Here is a 19,269-nt window from a genome sequence, read left to right as displayed (position 1 = left end):
GCCCCAGGCCTGGCGTTGCATGCAGTCCCTGTGGAAGGGATGCTGAGCCCTTCCCCCCCGCTTTATGCCCCCAGGATTTTTGGTTTCGTGGCCAAGAAGCCGGGAAGTCCCTGGGAGAATGTGTGCCACCTCTTCGCAGAGCTTGACCCAGACCAGCCCGCAGGGGCCATTGTCACCTTCATCACTAAAGTTCTGCTGGGCCAAAGGAAATGAAGGCAGGCCACACGCTGGAGCCACATCCACACTGCGCCCTCCCAGCACCCCACAGCCTCACTCCCCTGGCCTGGACCCAGGAGGCCTGCAGCCAGCCCGCTCCCTAAGGGATGGGGAGAGGGCATCAACCTGGCACGCCGCTCCCTTCCCTGCCCCAGCCTGCTGAGCTAAGTGGACGGGCCCGGGAGATGACCTCGCACGTGAGCAGATGGCAGAGATGGGCACAAGAAGGGTGAGGCGCCGTCCGCAGCCAAGCCCTGGAGCATCGGGACAGCCCCACCTGCACGGGAACGCCAGCCCTGGGTGGGAGCTGCAGGGCCTAACGTGGTGGGGTGGGGGAGTGGGGCGAGGGGCAAGGCGCTCTTCCTCCGCCTCCCCTCTCAGCGAAAAGACCAGAGTGGAATCACATGAAAAAGGGGGGAAAGAGTCTATTTTTGTCTAATAATAAAGAATCTCTATAACTTTTAGTCAAGTTGGAACCATGCCTCAGTCAAGGTCAGTGCCTCCCCTAGGCTTGTCTCCCATCTTCTTGGGGGCACCCCAGGCCCCTAGCCAGGTCTATGAAACAGACATGACCCCATCCTTGCCATCGCAGGCCCAGCGAGCAAGCAGCCCCCACCTTCTGCCCTCCTTCCCGCCTGCTACACTAGAAAGGACTCCCCGTCCAGGCCGCACTGATAAATACGGAAACTCCATCTTTATTGGCTGTATAAACATCTCTTGGTCTGTACATACATTTCATACATCATAGTGCAGGGACGGAAGGAGGGCCAACAGGAGGCCCAGCAGCACAACCACTTGCCCACGTTCCCCAAAGCCCCGCCCACGGTCACCAAGGCCCCGCCCACTCCCAGGAAGCCCCGCCCACTGTGCAAACCCAGCACCAGCTGCTCGCTGCTCCCGCTTCCTCCCAGAAGTCACTGTGGGGAGGGGCCCAGGTCCAGGGGTTAGAGAGGGGTGTTCAGGGAGAAACACATGTAAGTGCTAGAGTCAAACACTGAAGCAAAACAGGCCACTGGCACAGGCAGCAAATGGGAAGGGGGGCAGGGTAGGGCTAAGGGGCCAAGCTGGGTCCTGGAGGTGTGCCCTCGCCACAGCAGGAGACTCCCAGCCTCAGCTGCATGCCACAGAGTAGGACAGCGTGCCACAGGTGAGCCACGAACGGGCAGGGGAGGTGGGAGCAGGAGCCCCAGTGTGCCCCACAGCCCTGTCGTGCCATGAGACAGCTAACAGGCACCCATCTATGCCCAGCTAGAAGGAGCCCGAGACTCGTTCCCCACGGGACTACGGTGTGAGTGGGGGAGAAGCAGGCTCTCGGGGACTCTCCAGGGGAAGAGGGGACACCAACAGGGTCTTCACAGGACAGCAACCCCTAGCCCAGCCGGGGGTGACGACAGCAGCAACCAGCTCACGTGGTAAGGACCAGGGACAAAACAGGGCAGGGAAATACTGTGGTGGGCGGGAGGGGCTGTCTCTGCTCCAGCCTCTGCAAAGCCTCTTGCCCAGACAGCAGCTGAGACAGGGCACCCCCCTGCCACGTAAGGGCCGTGGGAAAAGAGGGTGCAGGAGCCCACGGCCAAAGCCAGTGGGACCCACAACACAGCAACAGCGCTGTGAGGCTGCCCTGTCCCACTGAGGACTCAGCCCAGGGACTGGTGACAGGGCAGCTCTGGACCACAAAGATGGCACCGCGGAGCCTGGCAGGGTCAACTCGGCGGGGCGCTGTAACTGCACCCTGGGGCCCCTTGCTAAGCCTGTCCTCGTGGAAGTCCAGAACTGCCCACCTGGTCTGAGAGGGGGAGCAGAGGGAAGGGGGCAGGTGAGAGAGATGCTCCTAGCCACTCAGGGGGTGCAGATCCACTTTGACTTTCTCCCCACAGCTCAGCATCCCAATGGTGGGGAAGAAGCCGCCAGAAGGCACTACGGCATCCTTCTTCCCGATGATCTTGCCGTTCCGAGTGAAGAAAACCTGGGGGTGGAGGTGGGAGAAGGTGGGACGGGGGCTTGGGCCTCTTCTGAGGAGGCTAGGGCAACACAGGCCTGAACCCCAATCACGCCCAACTCCCAGCGGCTGAAAGGGGAGACTTAGGGTGCTGCTAGGAGCGACCACAAGAGGGCGTCCTGAGGCTGGAAACCAGGCTCCTAACTGCCGCCCAGCTACCTCCACCCCATCGCTCCATTCCCCCCGAAGATAGCGGTAGCCAGGTGCAGGACACAGTGAACCCCAAACCTCCCCTACTCACCACCACCTTCTTGCCCTCATGCTCCTGCTCTATCTCTTCCCCGTCTTCTTCCTCTTCCTCTTCCTCCTCTTCCTCTTCCCCTTCCTGGTGCAGGTACATGACATTCCGGACATTCCGGACTGCTCGGGCAGTCGGGGACAGGATCACTGTGTCACAGCTGTCATCACTGTCACCTAGAAGTCACCAGGAGACCTAAGTTCCTGAAGAACCAACCCCACCTGCCCCACCAGCCCGATGAGCCACCCCACCCACTCACCCTCACTGTCCAGAATGTAGTCGCGGGGAAACATAATTCCACAGCCCATGATGTCCCCTTTGTAACAGCGTGGCCCGAAGGGGTCCCCCACGCCACTGCCGTGGAAGATCTTCCCGTCATCTGCGGGAGGCAAGAGGACATACCCTTAAGAAACCGGCTGTTAAGCTTTTCCTGCCCAGACAGGGCCCGCTTGGAGGGGCCGACTCCCTGCCCCCGGCCCCTCGGAAGGGGAGGGCCAAGGTGAAGCCGAGGAGGAGTCAGAAGAGCCTTAGGGGCTCTCACCAGCTCAAAGGGCTGGTGAGAGCCCCTAAGGGGGAGAGGGCCCAACGGAGAGGGGTTGTGGAGAGGGCAGCAGTGGGGCCAGGAACGCACAGCTTGTTCTTTTCTGAAGAAAGTCCTAAAGGAGATCAAGCTGACCAAAAAGAGAGAAATGCAGGATCCACAGGAAGGGCGCAGAGGGAGGCAGCTCAGAGGCCTGGAATGTCATCTGGCCTGGCCGCCAACCCTGCTCTGCTCCCCTGGCTTCTGGGGCTGGGGGAAAACAGATGGGGAGAAAGCACGGGAGGCCAGGCAGCGGCGAGACCAGGAAAATGGACACCCCCGCTCGACATCCCCCGCCACCAGCTGCCCCAGGAGCGCAGATTCACCTGCATGATAAGCCACGGACCCTCTGCTCCAGCCCGGGTGCCTGTTCTTGGGATAATCCTGCACCAAGGAGACAAAAGAAAATCTGTAGTACCACACACAGTGGGAGAGCGCACCTGAGCCTTCGATTTTCTGGAAGAGGCTGCCTCCGCCCCCTGCAGCCCTAAGCGGCAGGCACTGGAAAGGCTGCCAGGGAAGCTAAGGTGCTTGGCCTTCTCGGTCAGGGCTGCAGGCTGCCGCAGCCCCATCCGCCTCAGCATGTGGGGTACAGACGTGACACACAGGTCCTGGGTCACGTGGGGTCTCACCCAACCCTGGCTGCCTCAGGGACAATAATTAACCTGAGACTGCTAAGGCGCCACAGTTGGCCCGATCTCCCCGGGCGCCTGCCCCAGCCCCAGAGCGCCAGCACGGAGCGCACAGGTGAAAAGCCAGCACCTTCCGGGCCAGTCCCAGGGCGATGTAGCATTTCTCTCCAGGGTCCACGATCTCCACCTCGAAGTAGTGGCTCCGGGTGCTGAGAGGGTGCCGGGCCTGGGCCAGCCCCACGTCCACAATGCTCTTGCCCTTGCCCAGGTACTCCAGCAGCTGTGGGGGAGAGCTGTGAGCAGCGAGGGGCAGGGTGACACGCGTCCGGGAACCTGGGCCCCAGGGTGTTCGGGGCCTGACAAAAAGCCCCGGCAGCAGGGCAAGGGGCCGAGAGGCACGTGCGCCCCATGCTGCAGGCAGGCACCGGTGAGCTGGAGGTGCAGGGCTGGTAGCTGCGCCCCCAGCTGTCTGCCGCGCCCACCGCCTACTGACTCGAATGGCCTCTCCTCCCTCGCCCAAGAGATGGGCACCGGGACAGCCACCCCGGCGAGGGGTCTCAAGGGGACGGCATCGCCTCCCTGCCTTTGCCCACTGGGAGAGGTCTACCCCGGCGGCCCTGCACAGAGTCAGGAGGTGAAGGCCAGGCGAGAGGAAGCCAGACAGGGAGGGTGCGGGGTGTGTGCATCTGCAGATGTCTGGGGAGGGGGACCCAGCTCAGAAGCCGAATCTGCCTGGGATGGGGGTGTGACATCATTCCTCAAGGTTCTGCTTTACTTGGCTCCAGGAGCGGGTCAGGGAGGTACTCGCGAGCGGAGAGCCCCGCTCCGCCATCCAGCAAGCAGGAGGGGAGCAGGCAGAAGACAGACGGGAAGGCAGGCCCGCTCCCGGCCCCTGGTGGTCCTTGCAGGCTGGGGCAAGGGCAAGGTGGGGCGGGGGGCGGGGAGATGGCTGATGTGCTCTGCAGTCCCACCGTGGTCCTGCAGGCATGATGGGGCGGCAGCCCCCAACCTGGGCGGGTTTATTTATCAGTTGTCATGGTAGTAATGGGCGATGACTCACCCCCTTCCTCTCTCCCCACCCTTCACATCACCTGGGATTCCTTAATCCCTTTTTAATTAGCCAAACTGTCCCACAAGCCTTTCCTCACCCTCCCAGCCCTCTGGCCCTAAAGGAAACACTCCTCAGGGCTCCACTCAGCCCTGAAGAGCTGTGGGGTGTCAAGCTCCTGCCCCACAAAGAACTCCTGCCTGAACAAGAAAGGAGTCGTGTTGGCCTGCAGCAGAGGGGAAGCCTTCAGAGAGTGGGAACAGGGGAACCTGGTCCCCTTCTTAGTTCTGGCTCTCCAAAGCCCTGCTACCTCCAGCCCATCCAGGCAAAGGGCAGGGAAGCAGAGGAAAAGCCAGAGACGTACGGGAGACTGAGTAAATTCACATCTGGGCTCCTTCCCCTCTAGTTCCTACAGTCTGGTCTGACACACGTCAGACTGCACGGCTCGCTGACACCCACGCTCCTAGTCCAGGTCTTCCCCATGCCGCTTTCTTTCCTCAGAAAGAGAACCCTGGCTGGCCCTCCCTGGTGTGGCAGTGGATTAAGGCGCAAGCTGGCCGCAGTCACTTCAATGCGAGTTTGATTGCCGCCCCGGAGGTGACACAATGGCACAGCAGACCTCTCCTGATCCCTCAGCAGTGTGCTTCATTGCTCTGCCTGTTCTGCTCCCCACTCTGTCTCTGGTGAAGCCTCTCATGGCCCCTGTACCCTAGACTGTGCCCCAGTTCTGTATGCATGAATAAATAAATCTTTAAAAAAACACAAAAGAGGCCCTCCCTGGTGGCGTAGCGGGTTAAGGCACAGCACTAAGAAGCTAAAGCCACTTCCGCATGAGTTCAATTCCTGCCTGCCCCAGAGGTGACCCACAGGGTGCGGCAGACCTCTCCTGACCCGCCCGCTGCTCCTCTCAGCAGTGGACTTATCAGTAGGCCTGTTCTCTCCCCGCTCTGTCTCTGGTGAATCCTCTCACTGCCCCTGCACCTCTGGCCTGTACCCCAGTTCTGTATGTGCAAATAAGTAAATCTTAAAAAAAAAAACAAAAACAAAAAAAAAAACCAAACAAACACAAAAGACCCTGGCCAGGACATCTTCTGATTTCCTGGGACTCAGTCAGTCCCCACGGTCTGACTTCTGTGCTAGGGCCTGCGTTTCGCTCTTTGACCTGGTCCTCCAGTGCGCCTCTCCCCGCCAGCCGGGTGGGCTGTGGCTGAGGCACAGTAATCAGCTGACACTCTCGGTCTGAGCAGCCCCCAGCCCACCCTCTCATCCAGCATTGCAGAACTGGGTGGGGGCCCGCAGCTGCCCCAGACCACGCTATCCAACTGGCCTCGGCATAGGAAACAGTGCTCTCCACTTCCAGAGCCAAGAGACGGCGGCTCCAGGTCACGACCCTTGGGAAAAACCAGCCCAACCACTGCTTCCCTCAGCCCGGACAAGGGCCGCTGCTGCAGCTTCATCGGTGGCTGGGGCAGGCGCTCATCCTTGCGCTGGAGGAAGACACACTCTGAGGTGGGACACTTAACACCTGCTTCCCATCCTGCAAAGACAGGACAGACGGGGACAGTCGGGAAGATGAGGTGCCTGCCACACTGGTCTCTGCAAGAGACCACCTGCCCGGGAGGAAGCCGCTCCATCTGGCCCAGATCATCTCTGACCCACTCTGACTCCCTGCCCCCGGGAGCTTCCTGGGAACATTCCCAGAAGCTGGGTAGGGCGAGGGTGGACCCCCGATAGGCTGACACTTAAATCTGAGTCCATGCCTCCCCGCCTTGGAGGAACCCAGAGGAGGGGGACAGTTTCTTTTTTTATCCCCCTAAAGATTTGTTTATTTATGCATACAAGAACTGGGGTATGGGAGGGTGAGAGGATTCACCAGAAACCAAGTGGGGCGCAGAACAGACAGGCTGAAATACACTGTGAGGGAGCAGCACGCAGGTCAGGAGAGGTCTGCTGCACCCTTGGGGTCACCTCCCTGGCCGGGGATGGAACTCATGTGCTGCAGTGGCTACAGACAGTCATAGTGCTGTGCTTTAACCATTGCGCCACCAGGGAGAGTCCCAGTTTATTTTTTTTTTAAAGATTTATTTATTTGGGCCCTCCCTGGTGGCGCAGCGGGTTAAAGCATAGCACTAAAAACTTAAGCCACTTCCACATGAGTTCGATCCCCGCCTGCCCCGAGGAGATCCACATGGTGCAGCAGACCTCTCCTGACCCGCCCGCTGCTCCCCTCAACAGTGTACTTCGTCGATCTGCCTGTTCTGCTCCCCACTCTGTCTCTGGTGAATCCTCTTATCACCTGGCACCTCTGGCCTGTACTCCAGTTCTATATGCACAAATAAATAAATCTTAAAAGAAAAAAAGATTTATTTATTTATGCACATAAGAGCTGGGGTACAAGCCAGAGGATTCACCAGAGACAGAGTGGGAAGCAGAACAGACAGATCTATTGAAATACACTGCTGAGGGGAGCAGTGGGGAGACAGGAGAGGTCTGTCACATCCTTGGTTGGGAGCTATATGGTACTGCAGTGGCTGCAGACAGCTTCAGAGTGCTGAGACTTAACCCCTAGCACCACCAGGAGGCCCCATATACTTCTTTATCCCTCAGTAAAATAGGGTTACTATGACCTGCATCTCAGTGAAGGGAGGTAAGTGTTTAGCATGGAGCCCGGCACCCAGAAGGAGCACAGGCATTTCTGCCTTTCCTAATGCCGGGCATGAGGGTCACACTGGAACATGCCAGCATATTAGTGCTCCCCAAATTTTAACAGCCACTCCAAAGCTGCCATAGATTAGATCTGCCAATCCCAAAGAAGGAAAGGAATGTTCATCCCTCCCTCACCACCAACTAGAACAGCACCTCCCAAAACCGGTTGCTGTTTCCCCAGCCAGAGGCCACTCCTGGCTACTCGAGGCCCAGCCATCCTCCTAGATCTCTCACAACCCCCAAACAGGACTGTTCTGCACCTTTGCTGGGGCCAGGAGACCCTTTCCTTGGGGCTTGCACGCTCCTTCCTACCCACGCCTCCTCTGTACACGTACACACCACCAACACCTTAAGAGGTCAGACTGTAGCTAGGAACTGAACCCCACTGTGTACTGCATTCCTGCCCCCACCGGCAGGCCTTCTCAGTCTCCCCTCCTCTGCTGGCATCAACCCTCCTCCTCTTCCCAGAAGAGACCCTAATCCCTCTTGACAGCAGCCAAGGAGGGCTCCGTGCCCTGAGGGCCGAGCAGCTGAAGCAAGAACCAAGAACATGCTCCCTACCAGCCAGCTCAGGCCTCAACATGGACTCTACTTGGGTTGGGCCTGGGGAGGACCCCTGGGAGGGTGAGGCCTCATTCACCCCGCTTTGTGTGCCAAAGCTGTTGCAGTCTCTAAGGAGTTGTCAGAGGAACTCTCAACAGGAAACAAAGAATGAGCCTAATCCCCCAGCTTCACCTACTGTCCCCCACCTCCATGCTCCCTCACTTTGCAAGGCCTGGGGGCAGGAGTCAGGAGTGGGCAACACCCCTACTCTGAGCAAATGCAGTAGCAACTCTTCAGGTCCTCAGAGCTCAGGCGAAGGAGGACTGTTTAGGAGGAACTGAGGCCGCAGGAAGCGGGGAGCATTCCAGTCATGAGCCCGGCTACCTACATCCAGACGTGTAACCAAATATTAGCACGCGCTAAGCGACATGGTGGGGCTGTGGGTGTACAAGGAACTATTTTTTGAAACTCTTCTATATGTTTGAAGCTTTTCATAGTGAAATATGGGAGGGAAAATAAAAGAGGCAGAAATTGATTTGCTTTCCTCTGCAGGAAGAACCAAGGGGCAGTGAGAGGCTCAAACTGAGAGAAAGAGCTAGAAGAAAAAGAATTCCAAGGTCATCAAGGAGCTCACCTAGCAGGGTCTTGGCTACAGAAGCCAGACGGGGAACCCCAGGAGCAGAGGGAGTTTAAGTCCAGGGGCTCCTCTTTCCTCTTAGGAGAAGCAGGAGAAACGACTGGACAAGCAAAGCAGCCTTGAGTAGAAGGCCCCAGAAGGCACCGTGTTAGCGGAAAAGGCAGTGGGCACGGAACAGAGTGAATAGCTGCACTGTTTTGCTACCATTTTTCACTGTTTGACATTCGAGCAGATCTTTTCATTTTCCTCTGGGACTATTTTTTCATCAACAGCCAAGCAAGAGGCTATTTGGAGCTTGCGCCCTCACACTGGCTGGGGGGAGGGGGCCGCTAGCACCCGCCAGCCAGGGCCGTGCCCTCTGGCACCTCTGGAGCCATCTCCCTCCGGTGAGAAAGCCTGGACCCGACATCAAAGCCTATCTCAAAACGTCATGGTTCCAAAAAGGCACTTGACTGAGAAACAGGCTGCAAGAGCGGACAGAGGGGCTGGGGGGCCAAGGAAAGACCCCTGGAGGCGGGTGTGAAAACGAGCAAGGGCACAAAGGAAAAGCGGCCGTGCTGGGCATCCTTAGGAACAGGGGCACACGCCTGGCCGGATGACCGCTCCCAGGCTCCCCCTGCAAGTACGATGCTGACCACCAGTCAGAAACATGGCCATGGTTGGGGGGAGGAAAGGACAGGAAGGAGCCCAAGGCACCAGCCGGGTCGGTGGGCGAGGAGACGGTGGCGAGGACAGGGCGGGGGCTCGCCGGCAAGACTGGAAGTGAGACCTATGTCCCTCAAGAGGCTCCTCCCAAGCTTCTCCCAGAGCTGCGAGGGGACAGGGTCTGCCCATCCTGACAGCTGTCCCAAGCTGGGGGAGGGTCTGAAGATGAGCCCAACTCAACAGTTTAGGCTAAGGAAGAAGAAATTCTTAAATGAGTGGCCTGAGGGGACTCGGGGAGGGCAGAGAGGAAGGAAAGCTATTTATAAACGTCTACAGGATTCTGCATCAATTAGAAAAGACTGCCTGGGTGGAGCCGGGAGCAGAGTGGGGACAGGTCCAGGCAGGGAGAGGATGCCAGGAAAAAACTCTTGAGGAGAGGTCAGGAGTAAGAGCTGGAACATCGCCCTGGCTCGGTCCCAAGTTCAATTTCGTAGGTGTTGTCAAGATGGAGGTGGAAGGGGAAGCAGGGTCACACAGTGGGCAGCTAAGGCCTCCCAGCCCACAGCCACCGCAGTGTGTGACCCCAGGGCCACAAGGGGAGCAGAGGGCCCGAGCAGCGGGAGGGCACATGGTCTGCCACTGCCCTGACTCACCTTGAACTCCAGAGGGGAGAGTCTTGCTCCTACCCACTCCCACCCCCCACTGCTTCTGTTTCGCTATCAAAGGCTGAGTTGAAAACAGCCCGGGTTGGGGTGAGAAGGCCGGAGGGTGGAGAAGAGGGCTGAGCAGGGGCAGGAGGGCAGCAGAGGGACAACTCGAAGTAGGAGGCCTGAGCAGCGCCCAGAGGTCAGAGCCAACCCCCAACTCAGCAGCCATTCAAAGGATAGATAGGAAGAATTTCCTTTCTCAAGGTCCATGCTCCCCAGAGAAGTTTAAAGCCTTGGGAAAGGCTAATGCAGGCATGACATGACGATTTATTTTTAAAAAGTCCTGGACGGTCAAGGATTCTTACAGAATATTCACCCCCTTCTATTCTCACCCTCTATGGAAGGCTGACACTTGATAAAAGACTCAAAGAACCTGCACCCCTATGTGTGGGGTCTGGGGCCACACCTGTCCCATAGCACTGGGAATGGCAGGTGTGGGCCAGCTGAGTTGCCTCTAAATCAGCCCTCAAAGGCAGGTGTGCAGGGCAGCAGGTGCCCAAGGAATCGAAGAAGGTAGAAGAGAACCACGTGTTCTGATGAGCTCTCACATGAGAGAAGGGAAGAAAGGGATTCAGCTCACAGAAGAACAGGGATCCGGACTCACCAAACATGTCAACACCTCAGGCCACCCTGTTCCTACTCTCGTTGCTCAGACCCGGACAGAAGACACTGTCCCCTCTCCCTCTCATAAGTAACTCACACTGCTGTGGGCTGTGATCCTGCCCGGCCCTCCCCCAGCCCCTACTCACAGTTCCACAGACTCTGACGTCATGCAGCCGGCCCCATTCGTCTTCATAACTGTCCACCATCATGACGCTGTCGTCCTCACGGCCCAGCTCAGCGTTGAGGTGCAGTCGCACCTCCTCACCCAGGGAGTGCATGCCCACTGCTGGGAACAGCCCATCTGGGGACATGGGCATGATGGTAGAGCCCACCTGCAGCGGAGGGAGGGAGGGCGGGCGCTGCTACCTGGCTCCCTTCTCCACAGCTCACCTGATTTTCACAAGGGTCCTTTTGACATAATGCAACAAATAACTATACACACAGGCAGATTTAAAAAACCAACAACCCAGAGGTACAGAAAAGTTTAAGAAGCTGCTCCGGCCTCCTGGTAGCGCAAAGCGGACCAGTCTCTCGACTTGCTTCCAAACTCTCGGGCCAAGGGAGCGTGCTCGGGTGCAGCAGAGCAGGGAGGCAGGTGAGTGCGGTGGAAGGGAGGAGGCCCGCCCAGCGCGGGCCTTAGAAGGGCTTCCCATGGCAGAGGTGGAGCTGGGAGAAGAGAGGGAGCAGAGCCGGGCTTCGCTCATTTACCCCACCTCTCCCCACTACTAGTCTCTTTCTGAAGAGGGAAGAGAAGCAGAGAAATAAGCAAAATAAACACAGACAGGACCTATCCTCAAACGCACTCAAGTCAACACCACAAAGACCTCCAGTGCATACAGCCAGACTATAATCCCCCCCCATTTTTTTTACTCATATCCTTCCCAAATCACCCAATTCTGTCCCCCATGACTCCTGCCCTTCCCAGCTCCCTCAGGGCAATGTCCTGATGTCCCAGCAGCCCCTGACCTGGGCAAGTGCCTTCCACAGCAGCAGAGCCTCCTACTCCAGGAGAGCATGAGGCTGCACTGAGGCAATGGGACCGAGCCTGTAGGCCCCAGCCAGCCCGGCGCAGCCAGGTCAGCCTGCCCGCCTGGGGCTTCCACTCACCCGCTTCCCATTTTTGGTGAAGAATATCTGGGCAGTCTGCACATCAAAGGACACAGGCTCAATGCCACAGCCAATTCGGTCCCCGGAGTTGCATTTTGACCCAAACTGGCGGCCTTTGGCCCGGCCATTGTACAGCCTGTGGACAGAGACACAGGACTCAAGTCTGGCCTCCCAACCTCTCCCCAGCACTGACAGCAGAGGCTTCGTGTCCCTCTGCCCCGGTCACTCTGTGAAGGCATCAGTGTCCTAGCATGAGGCCCCCCTGCCTTCCAAGTCTGCAAACATGCAAGGGCAGCCATCAGGCCACCTGCCTGTCCTGGTCAGGGAAACGCAGAGCTGTCCATGACAGGTGAAGGAATGACAAGTCACCTGAGCTGGTCTTTCTCAGCTAAGACTCCCGAGTTGGCAGGAGGGGCGGGCTTCACGGGGCTACTCACTTGCCGTCGTCAGCGTGGTAGGCCACAGAGTCAGGCAGCCAGCCCGGCTGGTGGTCCAAGCTGTAGTACTGAGGAACCAGCCCCACAGCAATGGTGCCGCGGACCCCACTGTCCACGATGGACACCTGGAGGGGAGTGGGTGCAGTGAGCGGGCTGGGGGCCAGCCATCAGAGGGCACTGAGCCCCAAGAGCCAACGGACATGAGAATCTGAGACAAAGACAGGGCGCCAAAGGGAGACTGGGGGAGTGGGGCCACTTGACTACAGTCGCTTAGGAAAAGAAGGAAGATGGAGTAGACGGTGGGCGTGGATGAGGGCTGGGAGAGGGCTTGGGTGCAAGTCTACCTAGGGGAGGGCATGAGGGCAGAAGGGGCAAGCGACAGCACTCCAGGGCCCCTCTCAGACGCCTGCCCCCGCCCCACACAAAAGGACAGCCCTGATGGAAAATTTAAAAGGTCAGATCATGAATCTAGGCCGAAAGCTCCTTTGAGCTTAATCATCTCATCCCTGTTCTGCCCACCCACTGCTTCGATCACCTCAAAATAATTGCTGTCCTTGGTCAGGGGTCGAGAAGCCACATAGCAGCCAACTTCACCAGAGTTTCCATGGTAACTGAAGGAGGAATGAGGGGGGAGTTCCATTAGCAGACTTGTTCATGAGTTGTGGGGAGGGCCTCACCTCCCCACCCCCACCCTGCCAGGGCCAGCATGAGGAGCGTCCACCAGGCCATACTTCAGGATCTGCCCAGACACCCTAATAGATACTCCAGGTCGCCCCACCCCTCCCACTGCTTGCAGCCAGGGTCCAGCCCATACCAGAGCAACACAACCCTGGCTTATTCATCTCCATGGAGAGCCTCCCTCAGTTGCCTGCTAGGGTCTCACAACCCTGTCTAACCTCAATCCCTCATGCTGCAGCTTCGGCCCTTAGCCTCTGGTCTGTCCTCAGTGGAGCTGGAGAACGGCTGGTCTCTATCCTCTGTACCACAGCCCTTCGCAGATTGAAAGACAGTTACTCAATCCTTCCTCAGCTTTCTGCCATGCTAGCTAAACACACTGCTGCCTGCCCTCCCCAGCACTCCATGAGGGACAATTCTGTGAGAGAACGAAGCTCAGAAGGAGTCAAGGAAGGGGATCAAGCCAACAAAGAGGGAGAAGACTAACAAATACACAAACCAAAGGGTTGGGAGATGGGCAGGTGACACACAGGCCCGTCCTTCCCAAAACAGGAGGCGCACGGCCCAAAATGGCCACTGTACACCGGCCCAACACCTGAGATGCAGGCTGTGGGGCCAGATCCCCCACAGGCCCACTGGAGTCCTCTCTACAAAGCACCTGGTGACCCCTGATGCCCAGCAGCCTTCGGGCTCTGACATGATTGCTTCAATGCCAGGCGAGGACAGGCGACCCAGAGGCAAGCATGCGGGAGCTCAAGATGAAGCAAAAGCCACCGCTCTGCTCAAAAAGGCCTCAGGGCCTGCTCCCAGGTAACAGGCCTTTGCCTCTGCTGAAGATGGGGCACAGACAAAGGAAAGCCTTGGCGCGTGCCTCTAAACTCACCTCAGAGTGTCTCCATCTACAAGAATGTGTTTGAACCTCTCCTGGTATCGAAAAGCCCGGACCTCCCGAATCTCCCGGATCCGCCGGCGCCAATTTAGAAACCGGTAGTGCAGGTTGAGGTCATCCATCTTGTTCATGAGAACAAACCTGCCATGGGGAGGAAGAAGCAGAGTTCTGAGCAGAGTCCTCTGTCTGTTGGACCCAGAATGTGGAGAGGGCACTGGATTGGAAATCAGTTGCCATCCCCATTCTCGGGCCACCCTGGTGGCGCAACATTAAAGACAGTGCCACCAACCTACCAACAGCGCTTCACGAGTTTGATCCCCAGCCAGAGTGACCCACAGGGTGCAGCTGACCTCTCCTGTCCTGCCCACTGCTCCCCTTAGCAGTGTATCTCAGACAATCTGCCTGTTCTGCTCCCCACTCTGTCTTTGGTGAATCCTCTCACCCCCCTACACCTTCGGCCTGTGCCCCAGTTTTTGTATGCAGAAATAAATAAATTTTTGAAAAAAGAAAAAGAAATCTCCATTCTCATCATTTCATCCATCATTTCAGCACTATGCACTGCTTTAGGTGCTGACAAAGCAGCTGTGAACAAGATGGACGGACTCCTGTCCCTTCTAGCCGGGGAAGGCGTGACAGACACACGGACATGACAATGTTAGTGGAGTAGAGAGCAGAGTGGTGTGATAATGAATGGTGGGGTGAAGACTAGCTAACAAATCCTGTGGTGAGAGTAGCCAGGGCAGGCCTTTCTGAGGTGACATCTGAGCTGAGAAGAAAAGATACCAGGCATGTGACAAGCCCAAGAAAGAACATGCCAGGATGCTGAGGTGGAAGGGAGAGAAACAGAAAGGCCGGGGAGGCTGGGGTCAGGGCATGCAAGGGGCAAGGCACGAAAGCTGGGAGGGAGGAGGGGGTCAGATTCGGGGCCCAGCAGCACCTTATGGAGTCTGGATTTTATTCCAGATCATGAGAAACCTATGGAGAGTTTTAGCAAGGAGATGACATGGTCTCCAGTTTCTCAGACCTTAAAGACCATGGGCTGCTGGTTGGAGAACTGAACATAAGAAGCACAGGCAGAAGTAGAGAAAGATTTTACTGAGGAGGTGGAATTGCATGGTGTGCGATGCGCCAGGCCTTTAAACACCCGCAGAGCTCACATGAATGAGTGAGTGAGTGAGTGAGTGAGTGAGTGAGTGAGTGAGTGAGTGAACGAGTGAATGAGCGAACGAATGAATGAATTTCTCCCTAGAGCCAAGGTAAGCCAAGCTGAGGTTCTGTTCTTTTCCCACCTCTAAAACCCTAAGGCCCGGGGTTCCACCGAGGCCTTGCACCCAGTGGGTGCTCAGCAAGCCTTGGTGAGGCTGAATTCAACCCAGTGCGCCCAGTATACCCCCGTCTGCACTGGTCACCTGCACTCGGCCAGGCTGGACCCCTGGGCCAAGCCCCGGGCACTGCTTGCTCAAACCCACAGCCTAGGCACCGGTGAGTGGCGGCCGCCCGGACCCCGCCTCCGCCCCGCGCAAGGCCTGGTCACCACGCGAGACCCAGGGGCGGGGGCGCGGCTCCCGCGCGGGATCTCCGCCCAGCCGCGCCTGGCCCCGCACCCAGCCGAGGTCCCGGGGGAGGAAGTGCGCTGACCCGCGCGAAAAGCCCCGCCCCTGAGCCCGGAGCCCCCGCCCAAGACCCCCGCCTCCGGCTCCCGGGAGACCGAGGCCTCCGGGACCCCGCCCCCGATCCCCGCCTACCGGGGCCGCCGCGTCCTCCTCATCCATAGGCCTCTCAGCTCCGCTCTCTAGCTCTTCGGCCGCCGCCACCACACACATCCGGGGCCCCGCCCTTGCTACGCTCCTCGGGGCCCGCCCCTCTCCACCCACTCGACCAATCCGCAGCGGCCCCGGGAGACAGGCTTCTGATGAAGCCAATCGGAAGAGGCAGGCCGGGTCGGGGCGCGGCCCGGTGAACCCAGTACCTAGCGTGGGGCAGGGGCTGGTGAGCGCCGGTGTGGGCAGGGAAGGAGGCGACGACGTGGCGGCGCGGAAGCCGTGCCGGGCGTCCTGGGCGCTGACAGGGCGGTGAGGGGGCGGCTCCCGCACTGGGACGCGCAAGCGGCGACGGTCTCTACGTGCGCGCGAGTATTTCCCGAGCGCTCCCTCTGTGCCCGACGTGGTGCTAAAGATTGGGAGGACTGCCCTTACAGCCCCTCACGAGCCGTGAGGAAGCAGCCTTATGCTTAGTTCACTTTCCCAGACGAGGACCCCGCTGGCCTCATAGCTTGTGCAGTTGAACTATTAGATGCTTTCTGTTCTCCCGAGCTCCTTTTCTTGTCACCATTCGTGACAAGCTTGGGTGCCTACAGGCAGTGGCTTGAAACGCGAGGCTGTCAGGAATCGGGACGTTGATGTCCAAGGGAAGTCAGGCTGGGGTTATATTGCCGATTTATCGAACCCCTTTTAAGGGGTGTTTATTGCGGGGGGGACACGAAGGTAGGGGGCATGGGGGAGACCGTCAGAGAAGGGGAAGGAGTAGGGGGCTTTCCGAACTTCCTCCATCACTGATTTTCACCAGATAGGAAGGTTTGTTTTCCCCTCCTCTGCATTTAAAATGACGTGTTCCTTTTTTTTTTTTTAAATTACAAAAGTTTATTTTTACATCATTTTGTACATTTTTTTTTCCATCTCAATTGTAATCCCCGCGGGTTTCCCATCACCAAGTCACCCGTGTGCCATCACTATAATCCCGTGCATTTCCCTCCCCCCCCACCCCCCGTTTTTGATCCCATTCCCCACTCCACCCCCGCAAAATGTCTCTGGTATATGGTTGTTCATTATTTTTGTTATTTTCTCGCCTGCTCCATTATACTCCTGCTATGAGTGAAACCATCCGGTATTTTTCTTTCTCTTTCTGGCTTATCTCACTAAGCATGATCTTTTCCAGCTCCATCCAAGTTGCTGTAAAAGACATGTGTTTCTCTTTTTTGGTTGCTGAGTAATATTCCATTGTATATATGTACCACATCTTTTTTATCCAGTCATCTACTTTTGGGCATTTGGGCTGCTTCCATGTTTTTCCAATTGTAAATAAAGCAGCAATAAACATGGGGGTACAGGTATCTTTTTCAATCAGTGTTTTTGTGTCTTTTGGGTAGATACCTAGGAGTGGGATGGCTGGGTCGTAGGGAAGCTCCATGTTTAGCAGTTTGAGGAACCTCCAAACAGTTTTCCGTAGTGGTTGTACTAGTTTGCATTCCCACCAGCAATGCAGGAGAGTTCCTTTTTCTCCACATCCTCACCAACATTTGTTGTTGCTAGTTTTTTGAAGATGTGCCATTCTCACTGGGGTGAGGTGGTATCTCATAAAATGACGTGTTCTTTACACCCACATGTAGCACTAAGAACAGCCTTTTATTATTATTATTATTATTTTAAAGATGTATTTATTTATGCATACAGAGGATTAAGCAGAGACAGAGTGGGGAGCAGAACAGGCAGATCAAGTGGAACATTCTGCTGAGGCGGGCAGCAGTTGAGACTCACCTCCCCTGCCAGGCATTGAACTCTTGCTGGGGTGGCTGCTAATAGTTGATAGCTTCACAGTGCTGCGCTCTAAGGCCTTGCACCAGCAGGGAGGACCCTTACTTTTATTATTAAAGTTACCTGTATATGTACAGCTGCCTCCACTGGACTGTGAGCGCCTTCTGACCCCTGGCCCCATCCAAGGTTTATCATTAATAGTTGTCTACAAATGTTGGATGAAATGGAAGCCATTATCCCTATGACAAGTGACCACTTTGCATAATGGAAATGAATGATGGAAGTATGTGTCGATGGGAAATTGGGAAACTTGAATTAGAGCCCCAAATCTATAACTGAATGATCAAGCTCTTGGACTTATCTTTAGAAAAGATTTATTTATTCATGCATACAGAACTGGGGTACAGGCTAGAGGTGCAGGGGCGGTGAGAGGACTCGCCAGAGCCAGAGTGGGGAGCAGAAGAGGCCAACTGATGAAGTATACTGCTGCGGGGAGCACTGGCAGGTCAGGAGAGGTGTGCCATGCCATGTGGGTCACCTCTGGGGCAGGCAGGGATTGAATTAATGCAGAAGTAGCTTGAGCTTCTTACTGCTGTGCTTTAACCTGCTGTGCCACCAGGGAGGGCCCTGTTTGTTCTTTTTTAAAGATTTATTTATTTATGCTTATAAAACTGGGGCATAGGCCAGAGGTGTGGTGAGAGGTTTCACCAGAGACAGAGTGGGGAACAGAACAGACAGATTGACTGAAATAGACTGTTGAGGGGAGCAGTGGGTGGGTCAGAAGAGGTCTGCTGCACCATGAGGGTCACCTCCTTGGCCGGGGATGGAACTCATGCTGCAGTGGCTCCGGAGAGCCTCAATGCGTTGCTTTAACTCATTGTGCCACCAGGGAGAGCCCCAACTTGTCATCGCTCCTCAGTCTCTTTAATCTGAGACAGTTATTCAGTCTTTTCTGAAGAGTATGCCAGTTACTTTGTATACTGTCCTTAAGTTTCATTGTGTCTTATATTTGCTTATTATTAGATTGAGGTTGCATGTGAGCTGTTATTTTCCCTAACTGGTTGATAATAAATTCTATGCTCTCAGGCCAAAACTTCAGGAAGAAAAAATATCAGCACTATCAAGCTATCACCAGCCACTACAAGCATGATTTCGATCCTTGGCCAGGTTGCTGACCAATATGGCACAGCAGACCTCTCCCGTCTTCCCTGCTGCTCCCCTCAGCAGTGTTTTTCAGTTCATCTGCCTGTTCTGCTCCCTCTCTGTCTCTGTTGAATCCTTTCAGTTCCCACACCTCTGGCTTACACACCAGTTCTTGTATGCATAAATAAATCTTTAAAATACATATTTAAATCATAACCCAGAACTGGGGTACAGACCAGAGGTGTGGGCGTGAGAGGATTCAACAGAAACAGAGTAGGGAGCAGAATAGGCAGATCTACTGAAATACACTGTTGAGGGGAGTAGCAGGCCAGACTGAGAGGTCTGTTGTACCATGTGGGTCAGGTCCCTGGCTGGAGATAGAACTCGTACTGCAGTGGCTGTGGATGGCTTCATAGTGCTGATACTTAACCCCCTGTGCCACCAGGGAGGGTCTAACCCAGTTTTGTTAGGGCCAGGGTTTCATTCTTCAACAGCATTGCCAAAAGAAGGTCTGTGTAAGGGAGGCTAGCTAGCCCACCCAAAAGGGTAAGAATCCGGCTCTTGAACTGTCCCAGGTTGCTTTTGGATAGAGCCCAGACTTAAGCTCAAGGCTATACTCAAAGATCAGGAAGTGGAGGAAGAAGTCTAGCCTTTTCATGACTTGCCAAGAATCTTTTATGTATGATTTTATTAATTCTTTTCTAACTTCTTTCCTTTTTCAATCTGTGCTACTTATCATAATAATACATTCATTGTGTTTATTTCCATCCACCCAACATAAAACAACAATTCCTTTTATTTACTAAAAAAAAACCTCCTTTAGTTCTAGAAATTACACGTGGATTGAGTATTTAGAGAATCTAACATACAAGTGTGCATTTAATTTGTCCACACTCCTAATGTTTTTTTACATAATGAAAGTTTCTCTACGTTT

General features: G+C 56.0%; 2 protein-coding genes across 3 annotated transcripts in view; one reads left to right on the top strand and one right to left on the bottom strand.

Moving 5' to 3' along the window:
* TNS2 (tensin 2) overlaps nucleotides 1–793 on the top strand; it is a 13,314-nt gene extending 12,521 nt beyond the window's left edge. The window contains exon 25 of the mRNA XM_004692495.2: nucleotides 8–793. Within this exon, the coding sequence (XP_004692552.1) occupies nucleotides 8–213 (206 nt within the window). The 3' untranslated portion in view covers nucleotides 214–793. The remainder of the gene's footprint in view (nucleotides 1–7) is intronic.
* Nucleotides 794–888: 95 nt separating this feature from the next.
* On the bottom strand, nucleotides 889–15,512 carry SPRYD3 (SPRY domain containing 3). 2 transcript variants are annotated; one of them, XM_004692715.2, is made up of 11 exons: nucleotides 15,408–15,512; nucleotides 13,657–13,803; nucleotides 12,634–12,709; nucleotides 12,099–12,223; nucleotides 11,662–11,797; nucleotides 10,701–10,886; nucleotides 3,796–3,945; nucleotides 3,360–3,417; nucleotides 2,713–2,832; nucleotides 2,457–2,629; nucleotides 889–2,182 (listed from the first exon to the last, which is right to left on the bottom strand). In XM_004692715.2, exons 1-11 carry the CDS (start codon nucleotides 15,428–15,430, stop codon nucleotides 2,048–2,050), a joined length of 1,329 nt encoding a protein of 442 aa, XP_004692772.1. In that variant the 5' UTR covers nucleotides 15,431–15,512; the 3' UTR covers nucleotides 889–2,047. The 2 variants fall into 2 exon arrangements, with proteins under 2 accessions (XP_004692772.1, XP_012587867.1); XM_012732413.1 differs by lacking the exon at nucleotides 3,796–3,945 and having other exon boundaries at nucleotides 15,408–15,492.
* Between the last annotated feature and the right edge of the window lie 3,757 nt (nucleotides 15,513–19,269).

The sequence above is a fragment of the Condylura cristata genome, unplaced genomic scaffold (assembly GCF_000260355.1).
Source record: "Condylura cristata isolate star-nosed mole 26May11 unplaced genomic scaffold, ConCri1.0 scaffold00034, whole genome shotgun sequence".
Taxonomy (NCBI): domain Eukaryota; kingdom Metazoa; phylum Chordata; class Mammalia; order Eulipotyphla; family Talpidae; genus Condylura; species Condylura cristata.
The sequence above is the reverse complement of the archived record's forward strand: the minus strand, read 5'-3'. Positions and strand labels throughout refer to the sequence as shown.